The following is a 19,194-nucleotide window of genomic DNA, read 5'->3' on the forward strand; positions in this document are numbered from 1 at the left end:
AAATTTTAAATACATGAAATAGAAGGGAAAAAACTCCCGGTAGTCCTCCCTTATTTCTGGCCCACATTTATCTCTATTTTCATGACTGAGTTTCTCAAGCCAGGGACACACGGCCGAAGACTATTTGAAACGACAAGTATTCCAAAGAACACGTAACAGGCTAGTGGGTGGACCACGCAGCACCCCGGGGAGCGGATGACCTGAGTTCCAGACTTGGTCCCCTCCAGGCTCCATCCCGGTGTTGCCCTAAGAAGCCACCTAAACTTGAGGTGGTTTTGTTCACTACAAAATGAGGGGACTGGGTCAGTGCACGGAGATGAATTTAAACGTGAGACTGTACTCACGCTTTGCATATTTAAATCTATAAATGTAAATTTAAAACCATACTTGTATATATCATTACGTTGACTCGTCAGAAATCGCGTCCTCCTCCCCGTCCCTGAGACAGGGGGCCTGGTTCGGCGGACCCGGGCGGGGCTGGCAGAGCTCAGCAGAAACCAGTGGGCGGACTGACAAGCTAACAGAAGGCCAGCCCGTGGGACTTGACCCCGCGTCCCCCGCGCTCCCTGCCCTTCCTAACTCCCGGGCGGCCCCGCGCGCCGCCGTGCGCTCTGCGGCCCCGCCACCTGCTCCCAGCAGCCAATGGGGCGCGCGGGGGGGCGGCCGGGGCGGGGCGAGGCTACAAAAGGCCGCGCACCGGGACACCCTGCTGCGGGCGCGCTCTCGGGGCACTCGGAAGGAGGTGGCCGAGCGCTGGGAACAGTCGGCTTGTGGACCAGGCGGGCGCGAGGCGATGCTGCGGGTGCGGTGTCTGCGCGGCGGGAGCCGCGGCGCCGAAGCGGTGCACTACATCGGGTCTCGGGTGCGTGCGCCGCCGCCTCGGGCGGCCGCGTGCTCTCTTCCCCCTCTCCTTCCCTGGCTTTCCCCCGCCGGCCTTGCACGACCCTGTCCTTTCTGGGCCCCCTTGGAAGCTCGTCTTTAGGAGCCTTTGCCGGCTGCCGGAAGCTTGGCGGTGTCCCAGGGGAAGGGGGCGTGCGTTGGGGCCACACCCAGTGGGCACAGCTGCGGTCTGCGCGCCTCAGGCTGCGTTGGCCGTCAGGGCGGGGGACGCCGCCCTCCCCAGCCGGAGGGGGTGAGGGCGACAAGCAACACCGATTAGTGAAAACGGGCGGCCTTTTGGCGGCTCATCGCTATGGGTGGGCAGAGAGTTGGGCATGCGTGTACCGTGGATGGACTGGAGAAGGGGCGAAGTGGGACTCGGGGACGGAGGGGGAGCGAGCAGGCTCATTCCAAGTGTAACGTGGAGTCCTGAGTCGCGAGAGGAGTTGGAGCGAATTCGGTCTGTACCCAGATTTCTGCCCGGTCCTGCCCTCCGCTTCCCTGGTATGGAAGCACGCGCCTGCAGCAAACCCTCCCTAGCTCCTGGGACAGGAATAGCCAGGCAGTTTGGTTTCCCCCAGCAATTGGCTTCAGAACAGCTGTCACTCCCTCCTGCTTTTTAGTCTCCACCCTGGCTCCCCTCCTGCCTCCTTCCTAAGGCTTTTCACAGAACCGGATAGAGATTTGTGGGGTTGAGGTTTGCCCGGTGTATGCGGGACTCTCCCTGCTCTAGAGTTTATGGGCTCTACATTTTCAAAAGCCTTTTTTGAAGTTCTTAGATCTCCTTCCTAGTTGTTTAAGTTTGTACCTGGGTTAGTTAATCCTTATCTTGGCTAGGGTACTGTGGACCATCTGTAAAATAAGCCCATGGCACTTGGTCACTCTCTCATAATTGCAGTGCCAAATAATGTGAAGTGTGTGTCAGTGAGGACAAATTGATGGTTTGAAGCTGATTATTCTGAAAGATAAAGTCATTTAAAATGCTTCTATATTTTCATTTGCGTGGGGCGGGGGGAGAGGATCCTAACACTAGTAACCTTTGGTACTGAAAGGAACAGGAGGCTCCCTCCCCCAGCTGGACTTGGCAGGGAGATCCGGAGCCACTTTCTGTAGTTTTCTGGGAAGAAGGGTGACCCATCATCTGCAGAAAACTTGCTTAAGGCTTGATTGCAGAAAACCATTCCGAGATATAAATGGGGGTGTATGGTCTTTGGGGACAAAATCTTCTGAGAAGTTTTAAAGAGTTATACCAATTAACATAATAGATTAAAAGATAATGTATAAATAAACACAAAAGTAAAATCTGTAACCCCACTACCCACCTATCCACTAACATCTCGGTTTACATTCTCCTAAAAGATTTTAAATGCCTGGCTGTGTTGTCCTGGGTTTTCATCCCACCTCTACTTCCCCCTCCCCCAAGTACTGTGCAGGACCACACAATAATCTTTTCTTTGTTCTTGGAAGCTTGGAAGAACTGTAACAGGATGGGTGCAGCGAACTTTCCAGAGCACCCAGGCAGCTACGGCTTCCTCCCGGAATTCCTGTGCAGCTGACGACAAGGCCACTGATCCTCTGCCCAAGGACTGCCCTGTCTCCTCTTACAACGAATGGGACCCCTTAGAGGAAGTGATAGTGGGCAGAGCAGAAAATGCCTGTGTTCCACCATTCACTGTGGAGGTGAAGGTAAAGCCAGGGTTTCACATGTCTGAGCGGGTTCATTCCTCATGGTCTGCAGTCTGGCTTCTGCTCCCACTCTCCTCTGTAACTGCGTTCACTTTAGCTTACCCAAGACCACCCAGATCCAGTGGCTGATGGTATCTTACTTGGCATCTCTGCAGTATTTGACACTATCTACACCAATGATTACTCCCTCCTTCAGGTCTGGGGAGACTGTTTCGGGGGGTGGGGGGGATATTAGTTCTTTCACTATTCCTCACATCTTCTTCCTTTACGGTCTGTAATGTTGGGCTGAACAGAATTTCACTGTAGCTGTTCTCATAGCTTCCTCCCACCCTTCCACTATGGTCCTGATCTCCCTCCTGAATTCTGTCCATATGAACACGTTAAATTCCTTGCTGGATATTGCCACTGGACCTCAGACATGGCGCATTTGAGTTCAGCTGCCAGCCACTCTGCAAAACTGGGACGTTCTTCATTCCTTCCTTTCAGTTTTTGGCATTCCTATTTATTCAAGCTAGAACTTTTATTTATTTCTCCTTCAGTCACATCCTCCACATCCATTCTCCAAGATCGAACAAGTCTTTTATCAAAATGAACCTTACCTCCATCCTTCTGCTACTGCCTTAGGTCAGGATCTCATCTACTGCCTGGACTATTGCAGTTAACTCCTAACTGGTCTCCCCTATTTGCTGTACTCTCTAAACCACCTCTAGCTTCTATCAGAGTAATTTTTAAAACCCAAATTCAATATTGTTACTCATCTGCTCCTATCAATCCTCTATTTTGCTAGCCTCTCTCCTCTAATAATTTCACCCAGGTTTCAGCAGACTTTATAAGATAACCATATAAACAGCCAAATTAGACTACTACCAAACAAGCCTCAGGCCTTTGCTCCCACCTAGAACTCTCCCACCTACCTTCCTGCACCCCTTTTGTCTGCAGTTTAAACCTCCCCCTCTTCCTGCCACCTAGTTCCAGTGGCACCTCCCACAAAGCCTTCCAGGATTTCCTTGGTAACAATATCTTCCTTTTTTTAAACTCTTAGTGCTCTTTATCTGTAATATTTTTATGACCAGAGTCTCTGTGGGCTGGTATTCCGGTTGTATACTGCATAAGGGTTCCATCCACACTTCAGATGCAGCTTAAGCTTCCATTAGTAATGGGTTACAAATATATCTTCAATGTACTTAAATTCTTCCTGAATATTAACATTTTTATTTGTAATGTGGGTTGAGGAAATAAGTTCTGTTGCATCACTGTCATCATCATCAGAAATGTTGCCTACCTTGTATCAGGGCTCCAGAGTTATTAGCACAAAAGAACTTGTTTTCCATCTGGAGAGGTATGATGTTTATTACGTAGAAATGAAGACTAATACTAAGTATCTTATGGCAACTAGCGCAAGGCAGTTGAATTCAAATACCAGGAGAGCTAAGGGAAAAGCAATGACCAAATGCTGGATAGTTAGGAAGTCTTCTCCCTAAACAAAGAAAATAATTCTTGAGTTAGACCTTGAAGAGAAGGTAATAGAAAAAGTCATAACTTCTTCTAGTTGTTCTGAAACTGCCTTTGGTTTTGATATTTGAAATTTGATGAACAGATTAATTTATGTATCATCCACATGTTTTAAAAAGGCACGATCTTTTTAAAGTCTTTTCTTGAAAGGAAGTCCCATCCCCTAACCATTTTAATTGGGTGGAATTAAATTTCAAATTCAGGCAGTAGTTTATCCTTCTATTTGTCTTTAGAATAATTGACTTTTATATCATGTGATCTTACGGAATCAGAATTCTAAGACATTATTTTGAGTTCTTTGTCACTTGATTTATGATTTTAGATTTTGAAATTTCATGGACTTTTGGAAGGTGCCAGGCTGAAGTCAGGAGATCAGGATTGAATTAGGTATTTGATAAAAGCTTATTAGCTAATCTCAGTTAATCAGCTATTTGACCTTGTGATCTTGATTCCACAAATTTCTGGGCCTCACTAAAATGAAGATATTAAGAGGGTTGCTATCTACCTAATGAGATTAAATAGGAAGGTAAAAGGTTACATGTTACTTATTTTTAAAGGACAAAACTACAACCCATTATAGTTGTATGGATGCAATTTGCCAAGTCTGTTGAGGGTATAATGATTGTAGATAATAGTAGCTTTAGCAGTATTGATTTCATTCATTTGTCTGGTTATTTCTGCTTTATGACACATAAGAAACTAGGTGTTGAGGGAGAGGAAATTAAATCTAAGACATGCATGGCCAACTAGAAGGTCTTACCTTCTAGTTGGAGAAGAATGACACAGATATATTAATCAGTTTGGGACCAATGAAATATAAAATAACATAGTAAACCATTTATAGGCAGAGCGTAAGATATGTTGGAGATGTAAGTGCTAGAAAAATTTTATGGGAATGAGGAACATAGTTGTCAGGAAGCACAATTTTTGAAAGCTATGTGGCTTTTTATTCTGCAAACATAGTGAATACTTTCCATCAAATATGTGCTTTTTGTTTTGCTTTTGGCTTTTTTTTCTAAAGCCCTTGATAAAAGGACCTTTTAAAAATACAAAGTCGAGTGGGATGAATTGGGAGATTGGGATTGACATATACACACTACTATGTATAAAATAGATAACTAATGAGAACCTACTGTATAGCACAGGGAACTCCACTCAGTGCTCCATGGTGACCTAAATGGGAAGGAAATCCAAAAAAGAGGGGATATATGTATACGTATAGCTGATTCACTTTGCCCTACAGTAGAAACTAAACACTGTAAAGCAACTATACTCCAATAAAAATTAATTAAAAAAATACAAAGTCGATCAAGGTTAATGTAATATAAGTTTGCAGCTGGATAAATAATGTTTCTATTGAGATTTCCTAGCCTTCCAAAGACAGTATTTAAAATTCATTTGGCAAACACCCCTAAAGGATTTTAGGCTCTGAAAGACTATCAAGTTTCTAGGAATGCAGCTACGTGTCTGCAACAGATTATTAAAAACATCACATGCTAAGCATTTAATATAGTGTTTTCTTATCTTGCAGACACTTGGTAAATGATTGCTAACTTATTTAGCAGGGTTATAAAGGAAGTGTAAATAATTTCCAACTATCTCTTGGAAAATGTAGCCTGGCCTGATCATTCAGACTTTGTCCAACCTTAGCCAGAGTATGAACTATACAAGAGAATTCACACTTGTTCAAATAACTTTTTTCTCCCAGGAAAGTTTACTTTATATTTATCAAGCAAGCTTCACTCTGCACAAATAGTCACATGGGATACTTTGGAATGTGTCCAGCAAGAAAACATGGCTGTGCAGCAGAAACTATTTAACCCAGTGTTAAATTTTCAAAGACTTCTTGTCCCCTCGTGGGCTGTAAGAGATGTGCCTGGCATGAGAAGGAGGAAGTGGTGAATGGATGAGTAGTACCAGGATGTCTGAGGGGAATATAAAGAATCGTTATTATCCTCTCCTCGTTGCTACTGCAGGACCTCCTAGGAGTACAAAACAATAGAGTGCTCTTGTTTTGTTTTGTTTTTTAAAAGAGTGGATTGATCTTAACAAGCAATCAAATTTTTAATTCTGATAACATTTTTCATGGGCCAGAAACTGAGCTTACTGTTTACCTATAGATCTTCAAAAATAAAGCAACTAACTGATCATTTAGACAGGGTTTGGCAAGGTTTTTCTTTACTGGGCCCAATAATAAATGTTTCAGGCTTTGCAGACCATAGGTCTCTGTCACAACTACTCCACTCTCAGCTCTGCCACTGTAGTGCAAAACCACCACAGGCAATATGTAAATGAGTATTTCTATGTTCCATAAAACTTTATTTGCAAAAACAGGCAGCAGTCCAGATTTGGCCCGTGGACTTTAGTTTGCCAGCCCCTGTTTTAGAGTTTCACTGGCATCTCCCTGTTTGCTGAAGACCTGTTTTTCAGATTCTTATTCCCTCCCCAGCAGGCTCAGCTCCAGCCTAATTGATGTGAACCTAGGTATTGAACTAACAAGAGGCAGGTCTGCTTCCATATGTTTGATATTTATCAAATAAATAAATATTGAGGTGAAAGTGGAAGTAGAGACATATAATCTGGAAAAGACATGGTCTTTGACATTAAAGAGCTAGACATCTAGATAGTCTATCTCATTACCCAGTTTCCCCTTCTTTATGGCACTTACCACTGTCTGAAGTTATCTGATTTATAATAATGGAAACCTTATCGGACATGATTAGGACTAGTGGTTGGTTAATCAATGATATAAGGAAACATTTTAAAAACACCTGCTTTAACACAGACCTACTAGAGAATGGACCTGAGGATACGGGGAGGGGGAAGGGTAGGTTGGGACAAAGTGAGAGAGTGGCATGGACACGTATACACTACCAAATGTAAAACAGATAGCTAGTGGGAAGCAGCCGCATAGCACAGGGAGATCAGCTCGGTGCTTTGTGACCACCTAGAGGGGTGGGAGGGAGGGAGATGCAAGAGGGAAGAGATATGGGAACATATGTATATGTATAACTGATTCACTTTGTTATAAAGCAGAAACTAACACACCATTGTAAAGCAATTATACTCCAATAAAGATGTTAAAAAAAAAACCTTAAAACATATAAATGTACGTTGCTTTGCCAATCTTTTGATGAAGGTCCAAGGCTTTTTCTTAGCATTTGGATCTTCTGATTGGAATTCTGCTTTATGTGTCTTGATAAATTATATCCATGTGCCTCTCCTACATTTCCCAACATATTTTTTAATTTGACTGAGAACTTTGCACATGGAAAACAATCTGAATGAAGAATCCTTCCAGACTTTTCCACTTTTGAAAACCAGTCTTTTATAGTTGTTGTACCTACCCTAATTCAACAGTAATTTTTAGCAAATTGATTGAGCCTTTTTAAAGCATTCAACTGCTTTCCATTCAGTTGTCTTTTAAAATGCGTATAACCCTTGGACACTTTCTAAATGTTAAGATTTTTTTTTCAGCTACTTAAAAATTTGGGGATTTGCTTATCAAATCACTTCTTTTTATGGTGAAAGGACCTGAAGCACTATGAGAGCTTAGATGGATTGGGGAGAAGGGAGGTTGGTGGGGAGAGACACTTTGGCAGGGAAGTGTAGGAAGCGCTAAAGGTAGACTTGCACCGCTGCACAGGTTTGCCAAGTGGTGATTCTGCTGAATGAGAAAATAATCAGTAATGGCTTTTTAAGAGAAACAAAGCATAGTTGAGAGTATGTCCCTAACCTTTAAGGGAGCAGTGTCCTATTTTCCTACAAAGTATCTTGAAGTGCTGTTTTTTAGACAGAATTCTGGGATGCCTGGGTAGCCCATGGTTTTATCTTCGTATAGGTGTGCTTTTATTCTCTTAAGCTATTTTGTTTGTTCTCTTATTTGATTTCATTGAGACTGTCTAATGGGAGCGTCCATGTCCTATTTTGTCTATGAAGCATGTAAAAACTGGCCCAAGAGCATTCCAAGTCCATGTGAGGGCAGACATGCTGTGTGTGGTAAGGCACATGGTAAGATCTCAGGCAGAAGGAACAAAAGGTCTCAAAACATCCAGAGAATTTAGAGATCTTCATTCAACAAATATTGAGTGTCTTCCCAGAGTCAGTGTGCTTGGTTCTGGGGATGAACACTGCACCAGGTGTGGTCTCAGTCTCAATTCCATTAAGTTATACAAGTAATTGTTCACAACCTATGAATCTATCTTGAGCTGTAATTTTTTCCTGTAAGTATTTCACTTACTTTCTTCTGGTTCTAGGCCAACACATATGAAAAGTACTGGACTTTTTACCAAAAGTATGGGGGCCATCATTTTCCCAAAGATCATTTGAAAAAGGCTGTTGCCGAAATTGAAGAAATGTGCAATATTTTAAAAATGGAAGGAGTGACAGTGAGGAGGCCTGACACCATTGACTGGTCCTTGAAGTATAAAACTCCTGATTTTGAGTCTACGGGTAAGTGATGTTGGATACTTAAACTGCTAGAGTCTTAATTTTTTTATTTCTCTCAATATGTAGGGAGAAAGCTCTGATTATTTCTCAGAGATCCCTTTGTTTTAATAATCCTTCAAAACTTTAAAGATTATTTAGGAACAGTTTGGTTCTTTTTGGTAAGACTTAGATGTACACATTCTAAACTCCATTGTAAATCTAGAATTTCCTTGAAAGAAGCAGTTTTTCTAAACTTCATGAGCATTTCCTTACATAAGACCAGTGGATTCCATTTAATTTTCCTCAAGAACAGAAATTAAAAGGGGAACAGAAACATTCCCATCTTATTTTTAACTGACACTGCTGCAGGATTGTTTTTGTGCCTGAGTTCAGTGTGTTCTTTTTTTTTTTTTTTTTTTAATATTTATTTATTTATTTATTTGGTTGTGCTGGGTCTTAGTTGTGGCAGGTGGGCTCCTTAGTTGCGGAGTTCGGTGTGTTCTAATTTACAGTTGTATAAGTGATCCTTGGCCCAATTTTCACCTTGTGGTACTGATATTCCCTGAAAAACTCTGTTAGGAGTTACAAAAGGTGAAAACTTGGTGGTTCAAGATCTCTTTGAACAAGAGATGCTTCTTTTTCTCTTTTCTTCTTCCTTTCTTTTTTTTTTTTTTTTTTCCTGTTTGGCCTGGCTTCACCATCCCCACACAGAATTCATGTTAACAGTCTAGCATGTATCATTTAATATTTTTTCATTTGCGTATAATTATATACATATACACATATAGGTTTTCTGTAATTTTTATTTTTTTACCAAAGAATGAAATCACATTATATAGACTCTTCTGTCTTGGAAGTTAGCATCACTGAAGTTGCTCTGGAACCTTCTGGCCTGACAGGTTTATATGGTGCAATGCCTCGAGACATCCTGATAGTTGTGGGAAATGAGATTATCGAGGCTCCCATGGCCTGGCGCGCTCGCTTCTTTGAGTACCGCGCATACAGAGCAATTATCAAAGACTACTTCCGCCGCGGGGCCAAGTGGACAACAGCTCCTAAGCCCACAATGGCTGATGAGCTTTATGACCAGGTAAGTCCCCAATTATGGGAGAGCTTATTAGTAACTTTTCTAAATAATCCACAGAGACTGAGAGATTCTCTGATACCTTGTATTTATTATGTATTTCAGAAGCTGAGATCACCTACTTTTTGAAAACTGATTGTTTTATGATGAAAATAAGAGTAAATGATAAGTGATAATAACAGTAATAATAATAGCTAACACTTATTGGTGTTTACCATGTGCCAGATCTTGAACTAAGTACTTTATTTACATCCTCAGTCCTGTTTATTTTTCACAACTACCCCATGAGGGAGTAGTTTCATTCCATTACAGGGAGGAAAACTTGTCTAAAGGCGCACAGCTATTCATTGGTGGAGACAGAACGGTCACTAGGCTGAACTCCAGCCCCTTCTAGAAAAAGAATTTGGTCTGTAGGCCATATTCACAGTAAAAGGAAGTATATGTCTCTTATTAGATCACTTACTATTTGGTCACTTATAGAAAGAATCAAAAAATGAAAATTTCTTTAAACCCTTTATGGGTTTAAAGACAGAAGTAAGTAATGAATCTATTACCCAACCGCACACCCAATCAAATTTGGTAGGGGATGCATGGCATCGCATTTTACGGTATGAGTTAGGCTCAGGGCCAACTTCCTTTTTCAAATGAACAGAATGACTTCATCTTGCAGATTTTCAATACTGTAGATAGACACATAAATCATTGTATGGGTCATGGAATATTTTCAGTTTCATTACTGCCTCTGTACCACTTGCTTCCAAGTGTGAGGAACTTGTCATGCCTAGTTTTTAATTTTTTTGTTGGTGGTTTGGTTTATTTTGGTTTGCTTAGCATGGGCCTACATCTTCCCATGCATGTTTCAGTCTAGAACAGGGCAGTAGTATTTCAGGAAATGATGATGTTGAACTAATTTTCTTAGTAATGAAGGCCCTATCAGTCATCTCCTCATGAACCAAGGCTTTGTGTGTGTTCATTCTTGTTCCAATTAGGATTACCCCATCCATTCTGTAGAAGACAGACACAAATTGGCTGCTCAGGGAAAATTTGTGACGACTGAGTTCGAGCCATGCTTTGATGCTGCTGACTTCATTCGAGCTGGAAGAGACATCTTTGCACAGAGAAGCCAGGTTGATAAAGGCTACCTGGGAAATTTCTCACTTTATTATTATATTTTAAATTTCTGAAATTAAAATATTTTCATCCTATTTTTAGTTATCTGAACATAGAACCAAATCTTTATAGGTTTATGTCTCCTTTTTTATTTTCAGGTGACAAACTACATGGGCATTGAATGGATGCGAAAGCATCTCGCTCCAGACTACAGAGTACATATCATCTCCTTTAAAGACCCCAATCCGATGCACATTGATGCCACCTTCAATATCATTGGGCCCGGTCTTGTGCTTTCCAATCCTGACCGACCATGTCACCAGGTAGGGGAGTTCTTAGGACTCTGGAAAATCAATAGAGTTCGGCAACTGAAGGAATTGCCACTATTATTTTAAGCACTTCCGTGATTCCTAATGGTTCTAAATGACAGATTCAGCAATGCTCACATTATTATGATCAAACATTGGATTGCTTATATTTACTACAGGATGTCCAACACTCAGAAATATACACTATAGCCGTGATAATTAGTGTAGCGTCATCAGACTGACTTTGGCTGCTTGCTGCTGTCAGAGCCTCAAGTTTGTGCGTATGTGTGTGTTTTTATTGAACAGAGTGGTATTATCTCATAACTTGCAGCCGAGGTTCCTCAGCAGATGAATTGCAAACAAGATGATCTCTGCATGTCTGGGGTAACACCACTAGGTACTGGGTGTCTTCTTCCCTCTCCAGTGGGGCCCCCTTCAGCCAGGCCCACCCTGCAGGGGAGGGGCAGAACCACTGCACTGCAGCAGGTCTATCCCCCCTGCAGCCTCCTACTTCTGCCCGCTGCCCCCTACTTCCAGTTGGGCAGTGAGTGATTTTGTGTTATTTGCTGGGCTGCAGTGCGCCGTTGCAAAATTCACTATTTTACCATATCACTGTTCATTTCTATTCTATATATTTAGACCCAATGACCAAGATTCCTTATTCACTTAGTTTTAATTTATTTATATATAATTTATATAAATCAATTATATATATTATTAAATATTTATTTAATATAGTTTATTGATATACTAAGTGGGTATGTGAACTAGGGATGGTTGGGTTATAATAGGTCACTAGGGACAGTTATGGTTCTTTGGGAGTATATTCCTAACATCTGTCTTTATACCATGGTCACAGACGCAAAGTGACAGACTATGAAGTGGATGGACTATGGGTTTGACATAGTCGTATTTTGTTTTCTTATAACTAAGTAATAGGAAATATTTTCATTTTCTTTAATGAGAATTTCTCAAGGAAAATATCTTTGGTCTTTTAAAATCTCTGAAACCTGTGAAAAGCACAAGAATAGTTTTAAAAGCTTTAACATTTCTGTTACTTTTTAACTTTAATCTGGCAATCTGAGGATTTTGTGTACATTTTAACTAAGATTCAGACAAAATCATCCAAATGTTCTGAAATTTTAATTTTGGCAGTTGAGAAGACAGCTTCTCAAAAAGAATTATTAATCATAAGGGCTATCAGAGACCAAGAATGATAAGAATAGTATCTATAGATTTAAGCCTCTTTGGGTTTGGGGGGTTTTTTTTATTTTGGTCTTGCAGATTGATCTTTTCAAGAAAGCAGGATGGACCATAGTTACTCCTCCAATACCAGTCATCCCAGATGGTATGTTTACTTTTGTATACTCATAGCTTAAAATAATTACTTCAGTGGCCAAGAATCTTTCACCTATAGACAGCAGCCTGCATATTAGCAATTTAGAATATTTCCCTGGTAAGCAGTAAACTGGTGCTTGGCACTACGGGTACTAGAACAAGGCTGGACTTGTGTTCACAACCTCTCCTTCCATAGAAAATGAAAATGAAAATACAGGAAAAATCAGTATAAAACAATATCACGGAAAGCAAGAAATGGCTTTTTAAAGACAACAAGATGAAATTCAAATGTGTAATGAGTATGGATTGATTCATAACATTTACAGATAGTCTTAAGATTAAAATAAATTTTCACAGGGAAACTGAACTATTGAAAGAATTGAGCTGTCACTTGAATATTCTTCACTTCTGAATCCTTGCTTTAACCAAGAATAACAGCAGACATGATTTAATGGTTATTGCTATTTTTAGATCACCCACTCTGGATGTCGTCCAAATGGCTTTCCATGAATGTCTTAATGCTAGATGAAAAGCGTGTTATGGTGGATGCCAACGAAGTCCCGATTCAAAAGATGTTTGAAAAGCTGGGTATGTACAATAAATGAAACATGTTCATATTCAAAAATATTAAATGAGAAGAAATGACATGCTAGGTCTGATGTATGATTTATCTAATTAAATTTCTGTTCCTTTTAGAAGCACCAAGTTATTATTTCATAGATGGACAATTTATTTGTTTTCAACAATCACAACCTCAAAAGGTTGGAGATGCATCCCAGGCTCCTTAGACACCCCCTTAGCAATAAGTTTATCAATCTTCTGTGACTTATCTAACTTCCTGGTGCCCAAGTGTGGAGAACTACCCCTTTGCAGATGAGCATATAGATGATTTGGCCCTTTGCCAAATAAGAAATTGTTGGGGTCCTTTAAAAGTAATTTAATTGTCATTACATATTTTAAAGGACGTATAAGGATACAGATATAGAAGTGACTTATATGTGTGATAAGCACTGTGAACAAAGTAATGAAATACAATAGAGGATGTCAGTAAATCATTTCAGCTTCCAACTAAAAAGCAGAACTGGTTATTACTTGGGTGGGAATTTGCTTATCGTGGTATTCAAAATTTAGACCAGTTATTCTATACTGAGAAAAGCGTTGAAAGAATTTTCATACGGCTATTATTAGGGTGCAGAAGTGTGTGTTTATCACTATCATTCTACTTGACATATCCTAAGTGTCAAATAAAGCCAGGCGGTACACTTGTTGAAATCAAGTCATGTTTTGATTTATGTCTTATATTTCAGGTGTACTACTCAGAAGATATTGTTTGCCCCTTTGAAACATCCCTCTTTAATGAAGTATCAGTTTAAAAAGATTAGCCCATTAGTTTTAGATTGAGCCCAATCTAATGATTTCACCCCTAATGCTATCCCACTTTTCTTTTCGTGGCTTTTGTTAAATAAGCCAATTGCTTGGGTTCAGTTTCCTTGTCCATTAAGATTTTATTGTTTCTCAACTTAAAATATTATTAAGTACCAAATATTTGATTTATAATTTTGTTTTTAATAAAGTCTTTTTGAACATAGGGAACTTGTTAAAGCAAATTAAATTCTCTCCAATTCAGGGTTAATATGGCTCTCGCCATCTGACTAAGCTAGATATGTCTTTCTATCAGGAAACCCATGCTCATGGTTAAAAGCCCACTTCTTATCCCAAGCCCACTCCTGAACGCATGTCCAAACCCTATTTTTACTCTTCAAAGCCCTGCTCAGTCTTACTTTCTCATGAAAGGCTTTCCAGATGACTCATGCTGCCTTTCTAACTATACCAATGGACCCTTTAGCAACTCTGTACCTTAGCTTTCCTCTCAAAATAATGGATTCCTCGAGAGAGGAGAATAGATTTTCTTTTTAAAACCCCATTATGCCAAACACAACAGATTCTTCCAAAATACCATTGGTTGACTGGGCCATGTACATCATAACCATATTAATACAAATGGTGCTGGATTAAACTAATTGCCTGAGTAGCTTTGATACCTGTATGACCATACAACCCAGATGAGCTCTGTTCCATTATTTCCTTAAGGTGGGCTGGTCAAGCTAATTGTGTTAGATAAACTCTGCTTATACGTGGGTAGGTAAAGTCAACTTTTCAGGTTTTTCTTAATAAATTGACGTGGTAAATTAGAAACAGTCTGACAAAGCAGTTAAAGCATAATTCTAAAAGGCCTTGAAATTTTACTATTTGGATTGTTTCTGAACGTTTGTCAGATATATCCGCTCATGAAACCTGTTGACTTGTGAATAGTCAATAGAACAAAATAGACTTCAGAGTCTCTGCTGACTTTCTGGTGAAGGTTTTATATTAGCAGTGGAATAGATTAGATGAAATATAATTGATGAATAAAATTGAAAGACTATCCTGGGGTGGACTTAAGGGTTAGAACCACAGGATTCCTACCCATTTTTCGGCTCATTTCTATAGAAGAATCTTCATGTGAGTCCATCTAACTGGCCACGTCTCTCTCTTTCCATGCAGGTATCAGTACCATTAAGGTTAACATTCGTAATGCCAATTCCCTGGGAGGAGGCTTCCACTGCTGGACCTGCGATGTCCGGCGCCGAGGCACCCTACAGTCCTACTTTGATTGACCAGGCCTGCTGGGGCTTGGGGCTTGGCCTCAAATAAACCTAGGAAGCTTAGGGATAAGGTTCATTCTCCTGCTTTAAAAAGTGCATGAACTGTAGTGCTTTATACAATCATATCCATAACAGGGGTCTTAAGCCTGGTTTATTTTTATTACTTTTCTTTGATAAAAGGAAAATAACCTGTGCTAGATCTTACTCTCTTCTCCTAAATTTTTTACTGTTTGGCTTCAAGCATAAAAATTTGGTGAATGTCTACCAAAACAAAAAATTAGTCATTTGAGTAACTTGGCTACTAATATATTTAACCATCTACCTCTGTTTTTAATTTTCTTTCCAAAAGGCAGCTTGAAATGTTAGTCCTAATAGTCACTTTTTTTTCCTTTTTGCTAAACTTGTGAATGTTTGTATCACTTCTTTTTTCTAAATAAAAGACTCAGTATGTACACAGATGTTATAGAACCAGTAATTGTCTCTTTTTCTAATAAGGAATTTTGGTAATTTTTAATTTTTTGTTTTAAAAAATAACCTAGACTATGCAAACATTTAAGTGAATTTTCCATGAATATTTTTAGTATTCTCATCTCAACATTGGTGATATTTGCTATTAAAAACCTTTTCATACAACTTACCTCATTTCAAGTGATTTATTTTAATCTCTTTTTTCTTCTCTGTCCAGAATTTTAGAGGAATATTTAGTGCAATAGGATATAACTATCAGTTCCAATTCCTAAATTTTGATGTTCAGTATCTAATGGATACATTGCATCTTTGGTAATCTAAGATTTGTTTACAGATGTGCAAATTATTTAAAGCACAGACTTTAAAAGCATTAAAAAAAAAAAACTAATGGAGATAAAACCTACATGCGATGTGAAATAATTTTAATGTTGGATACGGTACATATATTTTTATTCTAATAAACTTTTGTGTTACAGAATGGGTTTTATTAGAGTTTGGCATCAGTCTAATCATTTTAAGCATAAGTAAATTATGGGAATATAGCTCTCGGAACAGTGTTCTAATGCTTTGAATTAATCAATATATTCACCTCCAGTAGATAAAAATTTAAACCTAATGCTTGTATTCAGAAATGTTTAGCAGAGTCAGATTTTATTTATTAATTAATCCAATCAGTCAACAATATCTGAATGTCTTCTGAATATAAGGGACTAATCCTAGGCCCCAGAAGAGGAAAAAAGTCTCCATTCTCTAGATACTCAGTATTTTGACCCATGAAAAATCTGTGGGGTGGGGATGGGGGGGAGGTGTTCTTTGAAGTGGTCATGGGTTTCGACCATGCCTTTGTAGCCTAGTGTCTTTTTTCACACACCACAGAAATACCTGCCCATTCTTCACTCGACGGAATCCTGCTTAAGAAACCTTACAATCATGTGGATTGGTACACACTTAGGGGATATATTCCCGGGTCTAAATACTACTCTGCAATTCTATTACACACCCCTCCACATTCTCATCAGTGGCTATTCCAAACCTTCACTTTGTTCTCTTATCTGATCATATTGTTTCATTTTTCACAGAGAAAATAGAGGCCATCAGGTGTCAGTTCCGTCAGCTTTTCTGCTCCAATTCTCTATAGATTTACCTGCATTTGCATTCCCTGGTTAAATTCTCTCTCCTTGCCTGTACTAGCTAAGCTTCTAAAGAGAAAAGTCGGGTCTTCCTCTCATCACTCAACTGTACTTCTCAACCCTCTACAAAGACACTTCTCTCACTGCTGCAGAGAAAGAGGTGAACCTTTTGACCAGGTCTAATCCACACAACTGTCCTTAGATTCTAATCTTTCTCTCCTCTTTCAGGAAGTGGCTTCATCAGTTATCATCTTCCTTATAACTCCAGCCTCTGTGTGTGTGTGTTTTCCCTCAGCAAATAGTCATGTTCAAAATAATCTTCAAAACAAAAACTATCCCTCTGGCAATGTCACTGTCCTTTAGAGCTCAGTTTCCAGAAAGAATACATCTACTGATATGTCCACTTTTTCACCTTTTATTTACTCTTCAATCTCTTGCTATCTGATTTCTACCTTATTACTTCAGTGTACTGCTGAGAACCCTGACCCAAGTGTCATTTCCAGTGGACACAATTCAGGCCTTACGACCATTCCTTTGAATGTCTCTCCTCTTTTGGGTTTCTGAGATACCGCTTTCTCCCATCTCTTATTGATTTTCAACCTCCTCCACTGGATTGTCTTCCTCTGTTAAGGGTGGATGTCCACAGGGTGCTTCCCTGGGGCCTATTCTTCTCTCCTGGATCCTCCCGGGTTATCTCACCTGTGCACAGGTCTTCCCCTCTGCATATCCACCAGTAATTCCCAGAGGCTATGTGGGAGGGGAGGCCCTAAGCCTGGACCTTCTAGTCTAGGCCTGGCCCTGAGCCCCAGGTCCTGTTCCCAACTGTCTGTGGACATTATCTGGATGTGCAAAGGCATCGCAGGCTCAACACTATCACAACTGACTCAGTTGGCCAAGCCATCCTGGACTCTTCCCTCTTCCTCATCTCATCGTGTCTCTTCCATTGGCCTTTTGCATGGTTATTAAATAAGACAATTACTTCAACAAAGATAGCTCAACTGAATGATTTAATAAAGTCTCTATTTTTAGATCCCTGGCACTGCTTGTGGGTGTCCCCTCTTGTCAAAGTTGTAGAGGAAAACAGAAGCAGCCTGGTGTCCACCACACAATTGCTATCAGGTTTCTTTTCGTCATCCACCAGTCCTGCAACCTGGTGGTTTCTCTGGTATCTGTGGCAGGCAGAAGGCCCACCATTTGCCGCTTTAGAGTCATGGTTTCCAGATCACTTGCCAACAACTGCAGATTGCCATTCTTCCTAGGGAACACCAAGCCTTTTGTAACTCGATGTCTAAGGAAACAGCTGTGCATATTAGGACGAACCTACTGTCATAAAAAATGAACTAAATTTAAATAAAAATATCTAATATTGCCAGGGCAGGTCTAGTTCCTAGTAAAAAGCCAGGTATTCCTTTCAGGAATAGCCTTTTAAAAATAAAGTTCAGGACTTCCCTGTTAGCGCAGTGGTTAAGAATCCGCCTGCCAATGCAGGAGACATGGGTTTGAGCCCTGGTCCGGGAAGATCCCACATGCCATGGAGCAGCTAAGCCCGTGTGCCACAACTATTGATCCAGCGCTCTAGAGCCCGTGAGCCACAATTACTGAGCCTGTTTGCCACAACTGCTGAAGCCTGTGTGCCTAGAGCCCATGCTCCGCAACAAGAGAAGCCACTACAATGAGAAACCTGCTCACCGCAACGAAGAGTGTCCCCCGCTCGCTGCAACTGGAGAAAGCCCGTGTGCAGCAACGAAGACCCAATGCAGCCACAAATAAATAAATAAATTAATTAATTAAAATATAAATAAATAAATAAAAATAAAGTTCATGGATCTGACCACTCTAGTGTGTTAACTTGCAACTACATAGGAATACCACCCAATAGTTCAGAAGAATGTAAAAATACACTACCTCAGATTTTTTTTGGTCAACTTTTTGGATGTAGAGGATCATTTTTTTTGGAGAAATTAGAAGAATACGAAAAACACTTAGATTCCCATCACAGTGCACTAACAGTAACAGTTAAACGAGGTTTGACTACTAAAGTCTCATAGGACTTAAAATGACAGTGCTTATAAATCTATAGTTTATTGCAGGAAAAGGACACAATATAGCAATAGTATTAAAGTAAGGATATGCATCACAGCCAAAGGCCATCTCACAGCAAAGAGTCCAGGGCAGCCAAGCCCGAGCTGCATTTGTTAGCCCTCTGTAAGGGCTGTCTAGACACACTTTCTCAGATCTGGAACCACCAGTATGAGCATGGACCATCTCAGAACCAAGGAGCCCAAGACAGAGTCTCAACCAGGGTTTCTCATCCCCTGTTGGTCACGTGGGCATATACTTGCTATGTAACCAGTTCCAATGACAGAACCCTCTGGGTGTCTCAGACCAGGTACAAGTCAATTTCACTGTTATCAATAAACAATGTCAACAGCTTGCCCTGAAACTCCTCCCACCCATGGTTACAAAACAGCACTAATAATCGGTAGACGTTATGCCTGGACCAGAGGTCAGTGTCAGGTGGGTACATTTCTTATTTTAGTAAAACAGTTCGGGCCAATTTCAGGTCTGCAGGAATTAACCCTCACAGCACGGTCTATCCCCCTCAT

General features: G+C 40.4%; 1 protein-coding gene across 1 annotated transcript; it reads left to right on the forward strand.

Moving 5' to 3' along the window:
- Positions 1 to 680: 680 nt before the first annotated feature.
- GATM (glycine amidinotransferase) lies at positions 681 to 15,593 on the forward strand. The gene is made up of 9 exons (XM_061182179.1): positions 681 to 862; positions 2,347 to 2,565; positions 8,334 to 8,529; positions 9,405 to 9,595; positions 10,579 to 10,716; positions 10,858 to 11,022; positions 12,292 to 12,355; positions 12,817 to 12,933; positions 14,890 to 15,593. The coding sequence occupies exons 1-9, from the start codon at positions 794 to 796 to the stop codon at positions 15,000 to 15,002; spliced, it is 1,272 nt and encodes a 423-aa protein (XP_061038162.1). The 5' UTR covers positions 681 to 793; the 3' UTR covers positions 15,003 to 15,593.
- Positions 15,594 to 19,194: the final 3,601 nt, after the last annotated feature.

This window comes from Eubalaena glacialis, chromosome 2 (assembly GCF_028564815.1).
Source record: "Eubalaena glacialis isolate mEubGla1 chromosome 2, mEubGla1.1.hap2.+ XY, whole genome shotgun sequence".
In the NCBI taxonomy this organism is placed as follows: Eukaryota; Metazoa; Chordata; class Mammalia; order Artiodactyla; family Balaenidae; genus Eubalaena; species Eubalaena glacialis.